Genomic DNA, 19,165 nt, shown 5'->3' with positions numbered 1-19,165 from the left:
TCTCTGACTGGGCTTATAGTCAGAGGCAACAAGCTGCATTCAATTCAGCCTGGATGAAACCGTGTGCATGTAAAATTACAAAGGAGCTTCCAGACAAGACAGTTCTATAAAAGCAGCTGTCAGTCAGAAGACAACAAAATGGAGACATTACTCATAATATGAACCATTACATAGCTACCTGACAACAACTCCGGCAAGATAGTGATTGATTAGATCACAACTCAAATAAAGCATGCTATATTTTCCTTCTAAAAATGTCAATCTCTAATCCAATTTAATGATGTACAGTAAGGCTCGTGTGACTCAAACATTTGCATTATTGTAAAGAAATAATATCTATGAAGTCTTACATTTTTATTTTGGTGATGCAAGGAGGCCATAATGACATAATAGACTATCAAATATTTTAGATATTTTCCACACAAATCTAGTATTGGACTGTTCTGTGATGCATTAAGTTTCTATAAACTCGATCATCTAACCACACAAAAAGAATACATGTAAACAAAAACCCCCTCTGTGTGTGTGTGTGTTTTTGCATGTGTGTTTGTGCGTGCGTGCGTGTCATTGCGTTTTTGTTTACCCACATTCTCCAATATGCCCAAGGCCCCGTGCCAATGGGTGATTCTTGTAACACCCTTCTAGGCTCCTCCTCACAACATCTGACTGATCTCATGTCCGTATCATTCTCCTGCAGCATAGGGCAGTGTAGTGTTGTCTTTGTACTACCAGCATCATCTCTGCTCTCTGTCTATGTCCATCACAGTAGATGACTAGCCTGCCCTGGGCTAAATGTTGCCTCATCCAAAAACAAGCCAGGGTGTCCATATCTACATTATTAAAAAAAGTAAATGTTGTTTTTACAGGAACTTACTGGCAGCAGGTTACCTGTAAGTTACCGTAAACAAAAACAAAAGTACAGTATGTTACTGAAAATGTCAAAGTAACTTTTGGTTGAACTGTCATAAGTAGGCCTACAAAGCTTAACCAGATGTGTAGCCTATCTAAGGTTGGACACTACCCACAAATGGTTTCGAGAATGACAGTCCAATAAAAGAAAGACTCCCTTGTGTGCAATGTTGTCATCAGTCGCAAAGGACTTTCCCAAACCATACAAATGTATACCCATGTATAGATTTGGGTGATAAGGTATTCAGATCTAAATCTAATCATGTATTTCAAAAACTCCATGACTCTGCTTGATGTCCAAGACACCAACACCTAGTAACACTGGGCATGGAACCTTACTTACACTACTTTCACCATATTTAATTTGATGGTAATTTCTGCTAACAAAAAATCTGATCATGTCTGCTGCGTCTCTGCTCGACCATCTGCTTGGTACTGTTGAGTGTTATGTTTGGGTCTGGTGCCACCAACTATGCTGGAGGCGACGCTAGCGGTCCCCTCTGAAGCGTCTGGGTCATTAGTCCAACCATCTGCACAGATTAATATTTCCTGTCTGTTGAGCAGTGCACTGCAACAAGGTCTCTCCTTCATGACAGGAGTGTGCGGCTCTCCTTTCATTTTTGAAGTGTTCTACGCCGCTAGCCAGCACCTCGCCTAAATAGGCGTGCGTTTCTTTCGCCGCGAGACTCTCCCTTCATTACAGCACACAATTCAGCTGAAACACTTGTCTAAACAACATCAAACATTGTTGACCTCACCAGAGCTTTGGTGCTTTACCCACGGGGCCAAAAGTGTTACATCGGTTGACACCTCAGGCTCTGTGACAGTTACAGTATTCATAGGCTTCTACTCATCAAGCAAGGGTGCTCAAACAATGGCAATTGACCCTTCGCTAAGCCTTGCCCCAGAATTTTGGGCAACCAATCACAGATCTTGAATGGATAGCAACTGTCATCAAGTCCAAAACCTCAGACAAGTTTACGTTTGAATCACATCAAAGCCACTGAGGCATTACAAAATCAAAGAGTTTTCATCCAAAAACAAGTTGTTTAAATGACTAAATAATTGAACAGTGCAACAGGGGTACTTGCTACTGTGATTCCTGAAATGCAGAGCCTGTTGATTTAGTATTTTTAGAATCCAAAAGTATACTTTTGTTACACTGTTTGCTAGCTCAGCTAGTTAGCTAGCTAGTTCTCAGTCTTATTGACCACCCAACATTGCTAACGCTAGCTAGCCAGTTAATATAACTCGTTTTTTCTAAATGTATGTTAGAATGTTATGAAAACAACATTAATCTGCTGTCGACATCAGGATATGATTTAAGAGCACTACTTAGCTCCAAAAGTGGTTAGTATCTTTGGCTGCATGCTGACAGTGCATTCAGAGCCATCCAGTGGCTAGCCACACTGCAACCTTAATTTTACCAGGTTCCTGTGAAGCAACTATAATGACACTCCACCACAACATACCAGGGGTAGTCTGTTTTTAATTTCATTGTGTATTAAAAACACAGTTTGGGATCATTGTAAGGGGATTTCGCCAGTGGTTAGAAGGGGGAATTGGGCTTCCTGGGAAAATGTTGTCTGATGTTGCAACAGTAACCAAGGGGGCAGGGCTTAGCGAAGGGTCAATTAATGTCTAATGTTCTCTACCATTTCTGACTGGTTTATTCTTAGATCACAAACACAGTTATCTGAAGTACTTGAGTACAATCCAGAAGCCGACTGAACTTCTCTCGCTGACCTGATGTCAGCAATTATGACAGAGAGCACTTTGAGCCCAATCTTTCTCAATTTTCAGAATATGAGAAATCAGCACAAATCATCCAGCGTTGGGCCTTCAGGATACAGGAAATTATTATCAGGATGAACTATAGGGCTGATACTCTTAAATCTGTCCATCACTCCAATCCAATGGGTTGCTGTGATAGCTTAAATAACAAAGGGAAGAGGTGTGCTGTGCTACTAAAGTACATGAGGGAAAACTTTAGTGTCATATCTATTGGAAACACTTCTTTAGTGTATGCAGGGCTGCCAAAACCTCATCCTGGAGATCTACTGTCCTGTAGGTTCAGTCAAACCCTAACCCAACATACCTGATTCAGCTAGTTAAAGCTGAGATCGGCAAAAGGTGAAACAGCGCCACTGGTCGCCCCAGGTGCATTTGTAATTGTTTTTGTTTTGTTGACTAAACGGAGGTGAGCAGCGTGATAAAAAATAATTGCAGTATATTTTGCTGTTCTATCGCACATCTGCATCCTGATCTGGTGAGCGTATATATACACTGAACAAAAATATAAATGCAACATGTGAAGTGTTGGTCCCATGTTTCGTGAGCTGAAACAAAATATCCCCGAAATTGTATATACTCACAAAAAGCTTATTTCTCTCAAATGTATTGCATAAATTTGTTTACATCCCTGTTAAGTGAGCATTCCTTCTTTGCCAAGATAATCCATAATCAATTGACTGATTTCCTTATACGAACTGTAACTCAGTAAAACAGTTGAAATTGTAGCGAAAGACATTTATGTAATCTCGCGAGATCAGCATGGTCATACAAGGCTATGCTTTATTAGAGTTGAACTTAAAACTTACAGGACGGTAAATCTCTAGGAAGAGGGTTGGTCAACCCTGGTGTAACGTAAATATAGTATCACTCTATTGATTAAGACCATTATAAAGTGAGAGACAACCCACAGGGTGTGATATGGTGGAAAGCCAAGGACACACTCCTTTCACTCAGCAACTAACAGATAGAGGCTAGAGGGAACATATTGATTCTCATCTGTTGTTTTATACATCTGAACTGATCTAAAGACACCTTGTCCATAACAAATAGGCTAAGTGAGACGTAACTTGTTGACCTATTTTAGAACCAACCCACTGTAGGCTACTACTCCTTAGGGCCGGCGTTATGGGTGGGCATTAGGAGGCCTGGCCCACCCTACTGTACCTCCCTGCCTGCCCAAATAAAATACGGAAATATTGATAATTTATTTGACAGAGACGGGCGCCGACAGAAAGCATTGGAGCGAGCGAAACAGCACCCCTCTGTCTCAGTATTTGTAGACCATGTATCTGATGCTGTCTGGACAAAAAAAAGTATGGCATGTCATACTTTTTCTGGCCAGACAGCATCAGATACATGGGCTACATAATATACTATAAGACAGAGGGGCGCTGTTTCGTAAAATCTGTCCAGACTGAGCCCAATGCGTTTCTATGGGCATAAGATATATGTACACCAGTGGAGGCTGCTGAGGGGAGAATGGCTCATAATAATGGACGGAACACAGAAAATGGAATGGCATTATATAGGCCTACAGATCTCTGGGTTCAGGCAAAATTATATAATTACTCCTGTCTAAATAAAATCATTAAAAATACTTCACCAGAGAGCATGACTTAGCCATGGAGGATCATTAGCTTCTTATATAGCTGTGGGGCCTCCCGAGTGGCGCAGCGGTCTAAGGCGTCACTACAGACCAGGGTTCAATCCTGGGCTGTATCACAACCAACCAGTGATCAGGAGTCTCATAGGGAGGTGCATGATCCGCCCAGCATCGTCTGGGTAAGGGGAGGGTTTTGCCGGGTGGGCTTTACTTGGCTCATTGCGCTCTAGCGACTCCTTGTGGTGGGCTGGGGACCTGCAGGCTGACCTCAGTCGTCAGGTGAATGGTGCTTCCGCCGACAGATTGGTGCAGATTGGCGGGTGTTAAGAAGCGCGGTTTGGCAGGTCATGTTTCAGAGAACGCATGACTTGACCTTCACCTATTGGGGAGTTACAAGAGTTGAGGCAAGATCAAAATTGGAGAGACATTTTTTTTTTAAATACAAACGTTTTTTTTTGCTATCTATTGTTTCAAACCACAAGTGCATAGGTCTATACCTATTTGGGAAGCCTGCAATTTGGGCAGTGTGCGTGGCAATATGGCTAGCTGATTACTGAGTTGCTGCTGTCAGTGAAAAGCATCTCTAATGTGAGAAGACAATGTGTCTTGAGTTTAATTTAAAATGTTGAGACAAGAAGGGGAGGGGTATGTAAAGAAGACATGGCCTGTCTCTCTCCAGATTGCATGCACTCAGCTCTCAAGAATTGGCTCAGCTGTCTCCCACCAATTCTTGAGCATTCATTGTGTGAATTGTTTGCCCCTTGATTGTTTATTTTTGATCAATTCCCCATTACATATGTCACCAGTAGGCTTACTAAATGTACCATTCAACTCCATCATTTGGTTCCACTAATTTATGTTAATACATGTATTAATGACAATCATTTAATGTTACCATTCTCATTCTCGGAGTGGAAATGTTGTTTGAAGGGTTCGCAACCTGCTACACTTGTGAGACACAAGTTTTGGTTTATTTCATAACCATCATTTACGAGTTTTGATTTGGTTTCTGATTGCCTTAATTAACTCACCACGTCCATAACTAATAAGCTTTGCTTCTCATGGATGTTTTCTTCAACTCACACAGTAAGTCAATGAAGTCTCTTTATATTCAGTGGAACGTCATAAAAAATAAAATAAAAAACAGCTGTCTGTCCCGAGCTCACTGGCTCGGGAAAACTCTGAGGGACAAAAATTGGCTGGTTGATACAATGTAGCACTTCACATAGCGCTAGCTCAAGAAAACAGGCAGAAAGGGAGGCAGACAGGCGGATGTAGAGAGATTAATGCGATTGAAAGAACCTTAATTTTCATCAGGATATTTTCTACTGTTTTTATTTGTCTGCTTTAGGCCTATGTATTTTACTTAGTCGACTATGTAAGGTATAGGCCTACTGCTGTATTGGCCTGGGCTATAGGCTATCTCTGAGTTCCATGCGCTCATTTATTTTGTCGCCAATGGACCAGGGTGTATCAATATGGTAGAGGCTGGTGCTCTTGCATTAGTGGAATTTTAACCTTCAGATTTGTAGAATTTGAATTCATATTTTTATGATCAACCACGTGACAATGATTTTGAGAAAGGAAAACGTTATTAATGAAATGAAACTGTTCCACAAAAATGCGCATATGAATATAATCATAACTTGCATGCAGATAAGTATAAATGGTAGGATAAATTGTAAGCTTCCCCAAACTTGAAACTCAAGAGCCGCTTTGAGTCTTTACTATAACACCCATAAAAAAAATGTGCAAGACCCATACATAAGAGGTCACTTGAAAAATACATGTCTGCCTATAGAAATCAAATGTCCATCCAACTGATTCGTTCTGGCGCCAGCCCTGCAACTCATTTACTGTTACCAATGCCTCACTGAAGGGTTTGGTTCAATTTTAATACAAGGCAGTCTATTCAGGAAGTAAACTGAAATTCCAATGAAATAATTGAAGGCCATCTACTTTCAATTACTGTTCAATAAGCTCAAAAAGAGAAGCGCTGTATGTTCAAGATTTTTCCATTTTCGGATGTAAAATTCAAATCACTTCTTGAATTGCCTGACTTCGAATTGACCCCAACCCTAAGTCACACCTATATCTCTAAAGGTAAATTACTACCATGTTGTATGACTACATTGTATCCATGATATCTGACCTCCACGATAATCCAGTCATTATGATGGATGAGTAAGCTATTGACTTCAAAAAGCTGCAGAAGTAAAGGTGTAGCCTATATCCAGGCTACAACTTTGCCCTGCTTTCTGTTACAACAAATATTGCAATATGTATTAGTATTCAATCAAACAAGAATACCCACATGTCTTGTAATATCTAATTGACAGTCTAGACTTAATATATAAATGGAACACTGGGCTATATTCCAAACGAGCATTTCTTCTGTAGCCGCCTTATGACATTGTCTGAATGCTGAAAGATGAAAACACGTCATTCATAAAATGTAATTTTGTAGGCTACAGTCAAAATAACAAAACTTCAATACTTACAGAAAATACGTATTCTGTGAATCAATAAATGCAACGATGAAGTCTCTACTGCCAACAACATGTTGCATTGGGTTAACAACACTAATAGTCTAATTCACAAATCATTTTTGATTGCTTGAAATGGTAGGCCTATTAGGCTACCTCGATATTATTCTATTTAAATCAAAGAATCAATCCAAAGGTCCCGCAGACAGGAAACCAAGATATGAATGAAGAGCATAATTTCACGTCCCTATGATGTTGCTGGTTGGCAACCGTTATTGCTTGATACCTATTAACGTTACTCCTTGTCCCTCTTCAGAATGCACTGCAGTAGTCACGACCCGACCCGTACCGATACATTGTAAACGAGTTCCCTTTCATTCTATTTGATATGCAGCGCAAATGATGTATTTGGATCCACCTATTCTCCGAAAGAATCATATATAGCCGGGTAACCGCAGACGATCAAGCGATACGTTCTGGTACAATCTAACATGAAAGCAGCACTGGCAAATGTAAATTTTCTCATCCGTGGTTGGCTGTAAGTCTTGTCGATCATAAAGCCATGCTCATAGCACCAAGGGCGTCTGGTAAATGTATTTCTCTCCGTGTCCATCACATGGGAAATAGCCTACGCACAATACTCAAATACTGTACATACACCTTCCTAATGTTGAGTTTAATATGAATGATACGTTGGTTATATGAGAATGTAAGTACTGTAGTTTATACACAGTTAATTATTTGTAAAAATGTAGGCTGTGTAAATCATGAATAAATAGTTAGAACTCGTTGGTTGAAATTGTGTGACTGTAGTTTGGTGCTTCCTGAGTAATGGATCAATTTAGCCTATATGAATAATAATAATAATAATAATTATATGCCAGTTAAACCTAGATAAATATAACACATTTTGTACATTACAAACCAATATTACGCAGAATAATTAAGAAGTTCTCATTCTGGCCTTGATTATGATCACAACAAAACTGATTTGATACACAGATAATGTGTTGAGTATGCCAGCTTTGCAACCTAGACTTTCTTGGCACAGCTCTGTTGTCAAACACCGGTGGCACTTTTCTACATCAAATAGTATAAAACACTGCCATCTGCTGATAATTTACCGGTAGTTGCGAACCAGGGATGGCCAGAGGTGTACTCTAAAATATGCCTAATATTGTTCAAGTGTCTATTATCCCAATAACGGAACATTCAGTCATCTTTCAGCTTCTGAAACTCATTACATTTATAAGTATTTTAAAAGTCAGGCATTCATATCAATACAGCAAATGTACAGTAGGCTAGGTCTTAGAGCTATAGTTCTGTCCAAACATTGGGCATAATAATAATTTAAAAGATATGCATAGTTCAGACAAGAATTGTCCCTTTGCCCAAGAAAACCAAGGTAACCTGCCTAAATGGCTGCTGACCCGTAGCACTCACGTCTGTAGCCATGAAGTGCTTTGAAAGGCTGGTCAACACCATTATCCCAGAAACCCTAGACCTCCTCCAATTTGCATACCACCCCAACAGATTCACAGATGACGCAATCTCTATTGCACTCCACACTGCACTTTCCCACCTGGACAAAAGGAACACCTACTTGAGAATTCTATTCATTGACTACAGCTCAGCGTTCAACACCATAGTGCCCTCAAAGCTCATCACTAAGCTAAGGACCCTGGGACTAAACACCTCCCTCAGCAACTGGATCCTGGACTTCCTGACGGACCGCCCCCAGGTGATAAGTGTAGGTAACAACACATCCGCCACGCTGTTCCTCAACATGGGGGCCCCTCAGGGGTGCGTGCTCAGTCCCCTCCTGTACTCCCTGTTCACCCATGCCTGCATGGCCACGCACGACTCCAACACCATCATTAAGTTTGCAGATGACACAACAGTGGTAGGCCTGATCACCAACAACAATGAGACAGCCTATAGGGAGGAGGTCAGAGATCTGGCAGTGTGGTGCCAGGATAACAACCTCTCCCTCAACGTGATCAAGACAAATGAGATGATCGTGGACTACAGGAAAAGGAGGGCAGAGCGCGCCCCCATTCTCAGCGACGGGGCTGTAGTGGAGCAGGTTGTGAGCTTCAAGTTCCTTGGTGTCCACATCACCAGCGAACTATCATGGTCCAAACACACCAAGACAGTCGTGAATTGGGCAAGACAAAGCCTATTCCCCCTCAGCAGACTGAAAAGATTTGGCATGGGATGGTAGTGGTACGGCCCAGTACATCACTGGGGCCAAGCTTCCTGCCATCCAGGACCTCTATACCAGGCGATGTCAGAGGAAGGCCCTAAAAATTGCCAAAGACTCCAGCCACCCTAGTCATAGACTGTTCTCTCTGCTACCGCATGGCAAGTGGTACCGGAGTGCCAAGTCTAGGTCCAAAAGGCTTCTTAACAGCTTCTGCCCCCCACAGGACTCCTGAACAGCTGGTCAGGTGGCTGCCCGGACTATCTGCCCCCCCCCCCCCCCCCCATTTTTACACTGCTTCTACTCTGTTTATTATCTATGCATAGTAACCTTACCTACATGTACGTGTTGCCTCAATTGCCTCGACTGGTCTGTGCCCCCGCACATTGACTCTGTGACAGTGCCCACTGTATATGTCCTCTTTACTGTTATTTTATTGTTGCTCTTTAATTATTTGTTATTTTTCTATTTGCTTCTTTTTTTATTATTATTATTCATTTTTTATTAATTTTTTACTTCAGTTTATTTTAGTAAGTCATTTCTTAACACTTATTTTTCTTAAAAACTGCATTGTTGGTTAAGGGCTTGTAAGTAAGAATTTCACTGTAAGGTCTATACCCCTCTACACCTGTTGTATTCGGCGCATGTGACAAATAGCACTTGATTAATTTGATTTGATTTGAATTGATGCGTTTGGATGTAATTGGAAAACGAAAATGCATGCATGTAATCCTTAAATGATGTATAAATAATTGACATTTATACATTAAATGAATGAATGAATTAATGTTAGATATCCTACATGACATCCACTAGATGTCAATAAAAGTATTGATTTTAACGTGCACTTGATTTAGCTTGCCAGAAGTGCAGGGACGACAGAGTTTGGCCTTCACGTCCATTAGGACCAATGGAATGATTCCGAAATAAAAGCAACAACCCTGACTACCCGACCCGTCGTGCGAGCTAGATCAAGCACATCTGCCCACATCTGCCCACATCTGAAATTAGAGTTTAAGAATGCGTGTTCGACAGTGGTAAAGACTGTGATGGTAGGCTACAATAAATATTTGCTCAAGTACATTATACAAAATCATAGCGCTATTGGAAATGTAATCCAAAGTTTCACGTTTTCACCAAATTGCATGTCTTTTTCCCATTAATGGAATGGATGGAATGGGCAGACTCATGGGCTCCCGAGTGGAGCAGTGGCCTAAGGCACTGCATCTCAGTGGAGTCACTACAGACTCTGGTTCGAATCCAGACTGTATCATATCCAGCCGTGATTGGGCGGCACACAGTTGGCCCAGCGTCGTCCGGGTTTGGCCGGAACAGGCCGTCATAGTAAATAAGAATTTGTTCTTAACAGACTTGCCTAGTTAATTTTTTTTTAAATAAATGGTTTTCAGCCATACAATTACGCACGGTACATGCTCATGGCGGCGCTATTGCTGTATGCTCTTGGAAAACAGCAGTCTCCTGTGCTTTCTGAAATGGTTTCACCCAACCAGGTATAATAACCACGGGTTGCTGTAAGTAACATCATAAATGCACTGAGGCTGTGAAGAGGGAACTTGGAAACGTCTAGTAATGCGACGCCAAAGCAGACTGATAGACACCAGAACAAATATAGTCCTACCTGATTTAAAGGTGTTTACTCAATAAAGCATCTTTTTCTGCAGTTGTGGGGAATTTCTCTGGAATTTTTTATCAAGTGCTCTTTTGGCTCTTTTTTGTTGTGCCAACTGAAAATTGAAAAGTGGAGATGAATTCTACCGCTTTCAATCAAACGGACAGTGCAGGACTTTTCAATAAGACTGAAGATATATTTTGCTGTAACTTTTCATCAGTGGTGACTGATAATGGCTTCGTGGCGGCGACTCCGGATGAGAGAAGTCTCTTTCTCATGAGAGTTGTCCAGATAGCAGTTATGTGCGTGTTATCGCTCACGGTGGTTTTCGGTATATTCTTTTTGGGCTGCAATCTTCTCATCAAGTCAGAGGGAATGATCAACTTTTTGGTGACGGACAGAAGACCATCCAAAGAGGTAGAAGCAGTCATTGTTGGTGCATATTAGTAGCCGCCTAAAGGGCTCTTTGGGAGACTTTGTCAATGAATCCACTTTTCACCAACAGCAGAGACAGAGACAGAGATACATGAATGGTCAAGTATCCACATAAGAACCCGTTTCTATTGTTCTGTTCTCGACAGTTGGCGAAAATGTAGGACAGAACAGGCCTATACTTAGACACTGTAGACACGCACATCTCCAATAATTAGCCCGAAATTAGCTCTCACTTTTTGACAAACACTCATGTCATTTAATATCTAGACGCTCTCTAATTGTTATAGCCTTTTTGTCAAAGTGACAATCGTTTTTTATTTTTTACTTCAAATACCGTCTCATATTGCTAAAGCAATGGGGATGAATGAATGTTTGAAAAATGCATATTGTATGTTTTTTTTGCATACATGCAAGACAGGATAATGATTTAATCAATGTGCCTAACGCGTTTCCTATTGAACATTTGTAGATAATGAGTGGTTAAATGCATGAACGTTGGAGACATAACGATACAGCAACAACACTAGCTTTGTTTATTGGAATAAATTAATCCCCTAATTATGTTCCAGTTTTTTTCCTTTTGATTGATTCAGCATTTCCATCAATCTGTTCTCAGTGTTAATTTGAGAAAATCATAGCTACAGTAGGCCTAGTTGGTAGAGCGCGGTGCTTGTAATGCCAAGGTAGTGGGTTCGGTTCCCGGGACCACCTATTCGTAAAATGTATGCATGCATGGCTAAGTTGGATAAAAGCATCTGCTAAATGTTATTGTATTGAGGTCATTCTTATTACAAAGCCTTTCAAAATATAACAATTCTTCAACACCAATATATAAAACTTGTATTATTTATGATTCTCATATCGCGAAACTAAACAAATTTATATATTCTATTCAAAGTGTGCAAATGGCATTCATTTGACAGGGCATATTGAAAGAGAATGTGTGACATTTGCACCTTGTTGTCTTGCAGCCTAATGGTGGACCACTGAAACCAATGTGATGATAAGGGTTGGTTTTTCCACAATTGATGTGTGACGTCCTGGTCCCATTGATCATTCTGGGTTTTAATGGAAACCTGCCTGACTGTGTTTGTTCCATATCAGATGCTCAGGAAATATATACACTCTAAATGCTAGGTTAAAAAACAACCCGACTATTCATAGGGTGTAGGATATGCATTATGCCCAAAATTAGAATTTAGACCACGATTTGACTGGGGACCATAAACATGATCAGCTGACAAATGTATGGCGTTAATCCGCTAGGACCTATCATGCTTTGGTCAATTCATTCCCTCTGAAGTGATGGACTGATGTTTTTTTTTATTACAGTCTTACTGTCTTAGACATAGGCATATATGCACATTATTTACATTCATTATATAAACATACCTTTTTTTGTGTGGTTTAGATGGTTTAAAATACGTGTCCTTTTACGCACACTATTATTTATTGCACTGCAGTGACTGACATTTTCTCATTTTCTGTCTGCATTATAAAGTTGTTCTTGTATAGACCATTGTGCGGCTTCTCTCCCCTCAGTGAAAGCATCTGTTGTTCTGCTCCTGGCTCACCTCATCTGGGCATCAGCACCACCCCCAGCTCCCCAGGGGGAACCAAACAGCACCTCCACAAAATGATTTGTCTTGTCAACCCAGACCAAGGAGGATGAAGCCACAGCACAATCTGCTGCATTCTGATAGGCCACCTGTGTCCCTGTGCTCCATGGACAGAGTTAAAACTAAAAAGCGACTACAGTCGTTTTACTTCCTCCAAAATCATGCTTCCTGCCTGCCTGGTGGTTGAGGACAAATCAATCTGGCGACCCATCAGAGTTAACTGAATTGCATTTGACATGGCCCATTATGATGTGTTATGATTGATGGACGGCAGCATAGCCTAACGGGGTGCGTCTCCGGCCAAAGTCCCCAGCCACTATCTCACATATTAATTACAAATAGGACATTTTGTTTGTTAAATGGTCTTTAAAAATAATAATATGTCATTAAGCTATTTATGAGCAGTCATTACAGAGAAATTCATGATATTGCCATTTTCCCTAGATAAAGTCCTCTAAGCACAACAATATTAATAGTATCTCATACATAAAGTGTCAATTTGGTTGAATGTGAGTATACATTCAACACTATACTCTGAGTAACTCAATGAAGTTGAGTTAACTCAATGAAGTGTTACCCATTAGTTGAAATGGTCAGCCAGTAGTCATATAGATATGGATGATTAGATTACCCTGAATACATTTGTGGTAGACTATGAGTTGTGAAAACTGACCTAACCTAAACTATGTTTAGCATCATCCAGTTATTAAAGCAGATTTAAGATTGTATAATTTTTGTTACTTTCATCGAAGCATTTTCTCTCTTCCTGTATTTAATTGTATTGTGTTCTAATCATTTATTGCATTATTAAACATTTATTTCATTGATTTGAATGATTGCAATACTTGGTAATTTCCTTTATAAATTGGGGCGTATGCATCTGTAACTTGTAGGGCTGAGAATAGGTAAGGTACTATCTCAACAGACAGGGTTGATTAAAGAAAAGGCAGCTGTAGTAAGCCACACCTATTTATAACGGCCTTTGAAAGTGTGGTGTGTGTGTGTGTGTGTGTGTGTGTGTGTGTGTAAAGCTCCCACTGAATAACTAATTGGTGAGGAGCCACATACAAATTATAGATCATGAGTCATGAGAAAAAATATAATTAATGGGAAAGCGGCAATTACCGGCAGAAGTGGAACGTATTATCAAAAGAAATGGACTACCTTGCCGGATTCAATCGAATAGTGCCCCTGCTACACTTGACTTTCCACTAAAGAAACTAAAAGCACACCTAGATGTTTACTTACTTGCTTAAGGTAGTTCATTTCTTTTGATAATATGTTCCATTTCTGCCTATTGAGGAGTCTTAGTGTGGCTTTATAGTCCAATCCTTGAATTAACTGCATCTCACACAGGCATCCGTGCACACTGTCTCACACACACACACACACACGCACGCGTGCGCACACACACACACTTCAGTCCCAATCAAAATCCTATTTTCCCTAACCCTTAACCTACCCCTAAACTTAACCCTAAACTTAAGCCTAGCTCCTAACCCTAAAACTAACCCTAACTCCTAACCCTAATTCTAATCTTAACCCCCATAGAAAATAGCATATGACCTTGTGGGGACTAACAAAATGTCCCCAGTTGATCACATTTGTTTGTTTACTATAATAGTGTAGTTAAACACATCCACACACACACGCGCGCGCGCACACACGCACACCATTTTAGAGGATCCTCATTCCTCCAACAAAAAACAATCATGCAGCGACTTTGTTGAGAAGTCTAATACAGATCACAATAGCAGGCTGTATGTTTTTCTGGACATAATACTGAGCCTCCCCTTCAGCGCAGTGTGATTGTTTCATTAACGAGTTGCTGTGAATCGCTCGCAGGAGAATGTTGTGGAAGCACTTTAATATCCAGCAGAGAACAATTGTCAGTCTGCTGAAGCACCACTGTAATGATGTCACTGAGCTAGTGGGGGGGGGATCTCACTCTGTGATGCAGACGGTCTGTAGTACTATACTTTTGCCGACGCGTTTGATGATTTCATTCACAAGGACGGATTCAGGCTAGAAATGCAACTCATAATTGTAATGTGTTCGGTGACAATTCATAATTATAGGGTGGTGATGATCATCATTAACAGGAGGATAGTAGCTACAGATAATCGTACTGAGCATTGGCTGTCTTCTAGATCATGATTTGATGAAATGACATGTTGAATTGTTACAGCTATACTCTGGAGTACAGCAACATTCTCAGTACAGCAATACTCTGGAGCATGGCGTGAGAGCGTCCCATCTCATCCTGAATCGCTGACAGTTTTCTGTTTCAAGATAGTGGTTTATGGAGGATCTGATGGTATACACAGAGCAAAATGTCGAATCCATGCACATTAAGGATTCTTGCTTCACGGCCTGGCTGTCTGTCAAAAAAAACATTGCCATGAGGAATTGCAGCAATATGAATCAATGACTGACGCCTTTACACCCAGAAACAGTGAATCCCCAGTCTGGTTTCAGAGAGCTATTTATAGCCCATGGTGTTGTACATCAAATCACCAAAGTGCCCCTCCCAGGCCCTAATGTGCAGCTGCTGCTGCTGCTGTATGTGTCCCAAATGGCACCATATTCCCTACTGTACATACTGGGCCCTGTACAGTGTACAGTATAGGGCAGGGGTATTCAACTCTTAACCTACGATGTCTGGAGCCAGCTGTAATCTCTGTGCTACCCGATAATTAATTGCGCCCAACTGGTGTCCCACGTCTAAACCAGTCCCTGATGAGAGGTGAACAATGAAAAAAAGCAGTGGAACTGGCTTCGAGGTTCAGAGTTACATTTGAGGGGAATAGGGAGCCATTTGGGACGCAGGCAATGACTAGTGTTGAGGGACAGGGCATCTCCAGGGTGTTGATTATGGCTAAAAAAAGGCCTCAGGTCTGAGCCTGCAATAGACCTGCTGATTGGTGCAGAGCTCTGATGATTGGTGGAGGTAGTCAATGATCTCGATCGCCACTGACAGCTCCAAATTGCGGCAAGACAGACACAATCATCTCCCCTGTTCACTCCCTCCACCTAATTGGCACTGGATCCCCTTCTCCCACTACTCCAAAAGGCCATATCATGAGTCTGAGTCAAAGAGAGAAACACACAGAGACTGCTGTCACACGGAGACAAGGTAGTGAGTCTAAAATAAGCACTGGGTAATGTCTCCTTGCCTCCGTGCGTAATGATTCACCAACATCAGTAATTGTGGGATTCAAGCGACGGTGACAAATCCCTTTGGACTGGTTTTGGGGCAATTCCATTATATCTCATCTCAGCTGGGTGCCAGCGATGGGAGGATTGTTTCCCACTGAAATATCAAAGGGATTTAGGTGTGTAACTTCTTGGTCTTAGGTGTCACAAAATTAGAAAAATGAAATTGACTAGTGTAGAATATTGAAAATAATGCATTTCACCCATGGAAGCATTCAAAAGAAAAATACTGTAGCCTACTGAAGTTTATAGATACAACGTGATTGCACTTCATGTAGGTTTTTGCTGAGCTATACAGATACCCTTTTCAAGTCAGTTTCACAGACACAGATCAAGCCTAGTCCTCATAGACTCAAAATCATTTCCAATGGACTTAATCTGTGTCCGGGAAACCGCCTTCAAGCATAGCCACGGGAAGTAAGGGTGCTGCAGCACCCCCTGAAAAATCAGCACCCTCCAAAACATTCTCAGCACCCACCCTCCCCTCCAATTTACAGTGAGTACTATGCAGTACACCACCCATTCCTCACTAAATCACACACAGCAATCAGTGCATGTTGCTTTAAAAGTCTGTTCTATTATGTCAATGTGATATTGATCTTGAAATCCATTTCAATTCTAGAGTAAGAGTGTTTGTGGGTGTATCGATCTCATGATGATCATCCAACTCTCACTTTTATCATAAACTCATCACAGAGAAATGAACTATTGCTATATTATACTACTCTTGCTTTGAGATAAACACTTCTACATAGTAATTACTTTTCCGGACACAGCTTAAAGTAATTCCTTTTCCGGACATAACTTTGAGCACAGCTGGCAGTTTGAGAGGACCTACAGCCTCTTCGCTTGCTGATCTTCAGCTAAACTTTCAACTTTTTGAACGCTACAACGAGGCCACCCAGTTGATTGAATGCATAGCAGTGTTTATTCTGTCTAAACACTAACGTGTTTATAGTTCATCGTTTTTAGGGAACACCGGAGCACTGTTTACGCATAGTCTACTTCTACAGATTTTCCATGACGTTCATAATACTTCTCGAAAATCCTCCAGTCCTCCCCATTTTAAAGTGAAAGACCTTAACCTACACAAAACATCCTCTCTCGTGATTACATCAACTCTCATTCACAGTAACATGTATACTGTGGTCGCTATTATACATGTTTTATTTAAACATTTTAATCATTTTACAGATCTAGAGTTACACAACAAAACAATGATTGAACAGAAAAGCTTCAGTTTGCAATCCCTTTTGGGGTTTTGCCAACAGTAGCGGCGGCATCAATAATAAATAGTGTGACTGAGGGAATCCTCATCAAACAACAAGGTGTTTAATAGAAATGTGCATTATTTATCCATGGCTTGTTTCAGTGCACGTGATCTTCGTCTTTCTACTGTTTATACATTCGCTCATTTATATTTGATCACTAGTGTTGTCCAACACCTAAGAAGCGTAGTGGGTCCAACATTATTGGCGCCCTTGATAAAGATAAGTAAAAAATCATGTATAAAATTAATAATACAAATACTGAGCTATGTTTTTATTTTGTAATTTTTTAGGGGGTAAATCAGCTTTAATATTGTAGATAGATTGTAGTTTCCGTCAATGTAATTGTCTACATAACTTCTAATCCCCCATATATTTTTTTGCAAATATATATACATACATACATACATACACACACATACACATATATATATATATGTATATATATACACACACACACACACACACACAAATATATATACATACACATATAAATACATCATTTGAGTCAACTGGAGGTGTACCTGTGGATGTATTTCAAGGCCTACCTTGAAACTCAGTGCCTCTTCGCTTGACATCATAGGAAAATCAAAAGAAATCAGCCGAGACTTCAGGATTTTTTTTTTTTTTTAGACCTCCACAATTCTGGTTCATCCTTGGGAGCAATTTCCAAACACCTGAAGGTACTACATTCATCTGTACAAACAATAGTACGCAAGTATAAACACCATGGGACCACGAAGCCGTCATACCCCTCAGTAAGGAGACGCGTTCTGTCTCCTAGAAATGAACGTACTTTGGTGCGAAAAGTGCAACTCAATCCCAGAACAACAGCAAAGGACCTTGTGAAGTTGCTGGAGGAAACGGGTACAAAAGTATCTATATCCACAGTAAAACGAATCCTAAATCGACATAACCTGAAAAGACGCTCCGCAAGGAAGAAGCCACTGCTCCAAAACCGCCATAAAAATGCCAGACTACGGTTTGCAACTGCACATGGGGACAAAGATCGTACTTTTTGGAGAAATGTCCACTGGTCTGATGAAACAAAAATAGAACTGTTTGGCCTTAATGACCATTGTTGACCAAGCCGAAGAACACCATCCCAACCGTAAAGCACGGCGGTGGCAGCATCATTTTGTGAGGGTGCTTTGCTGCAGGAGGGACTGGTGCACTTCACAAAATAGATGGCATCATGAGGCGGGAAAATTATGTCGATATATTGAAGCAACATCTCAAGACATCAGTCTGGAAGTTAAAGCTTGGTCGCAAATTGGTCTTCCAAATGGACAATGACCCCAAGCATAATTCCAAAGTTGTGGAAAAATGGCTTAAGCACAACAAAGTCAAGGAATTGGAGTGGCCATCACAAAGCCCTGACCTCAATCCTATAGAAAATTTGTAGACAGAACTGAAAAAGCATGTGCGAGCAAGGAGGCCTACAAACCTGAGTTAGTTAAACCAGCTCTGTCAGGAGAAATGGGCCAAAATTCACCCAGCTTATTGTGGGAAGCTTGTGGAAGGCTACCCGAAACATTTGACCCAAGTTAAACAATTTAAAGGCATTGCTACCAAATACTAATTGAGTGTATGTAAACTTCTGACCCACTGGGAATGTGATGAAAGAAATAAAAGCTGAAATAAATAATTCTCTCTACTATTATTCAGACATTTCACATTATTAAAATAAAGTGGCGATCCTAACGGACCTAAAACAGTGAATATTTACTAGGATTAAATGTTAGGAATTGTGGAAAAACTGAGATTAAAGGTATTTGGCTAAGGTGTATGTAAAACTTCCGACTTCAACTGTAAATAACATTCTATTGGTTGCAAGAAATTTGTATAATAAGTTTTGAATCCATGGTCATTTTGCATATCAGTTTATAAACAATGTGCCATGGAAATGGTACTGTATGTCAAAATCTCTTCCCAACAATTTTTTTGAGCTATATTGTACGCAACATTTTTTGGGACAAATATATAATTTTTTACTAATACA

The 19,165-nt window shown here is 40.5% G+C and overlaps 2 protein-coding genes across 2 annotated transcripts in view; one reads left to right on the top strand and one right to left on the bottom strand.

Moving 5' to 3' along the window:
• The window catches only part of LOC106581824 (polypeptide N-acetylgalactosaminyltransferase 13), a 79,093-nt gene extending 71,806 nt beyond the window's left edge, over positions 1–7,287 (bottom strand). The window contains 1 exon segment of the mRNA XM_014164205.2: positions 6,808–7,287. The gene's annotated coding sequence lies outside the window, so the exon portion shown is untranslated.
• Positions 7,288–10,530: 3,243 nt separating this feature from the next.
• Positions 10,531–11,621, top strand: rprma (reprimo, TP53 dependent G2 arrest mediator candidate a). Its single transcript, XM_014164208.2, has one exon. It carries the CDS (start codon positions 10,761–10,763, stop codon positions 11,070–11,072), a length of 312 nt encoding a protein of 103 aa, XP_014019683.2. The 5' UTR covers positions 10,531–10,760; the 3' UTR covers positions 11,073–11,621.
• Positions 11,622–19,165: the final 7,544 nt, after the last annotated feature.

Source organism: Salmo salar, chromosome ssa21 (genome assembly GCF_905237065.1).
Source record: "Salmo salar chromosome ssa21, Ssal_v3.1, whole genome shotgun sequence".
In the NCBI taxonomy this organism is placed as follows: domain Eukaryota; kingdom Metazoa; phylum Chordata; class Actinopteri; order Salmoniformes; family Salmonidae; genus Salmo; species Salmo salar.
Note: the sequence above shows the minus strand (reverse complement) of the source record. Positions and strands in the feature narration are given on the sequence as shown.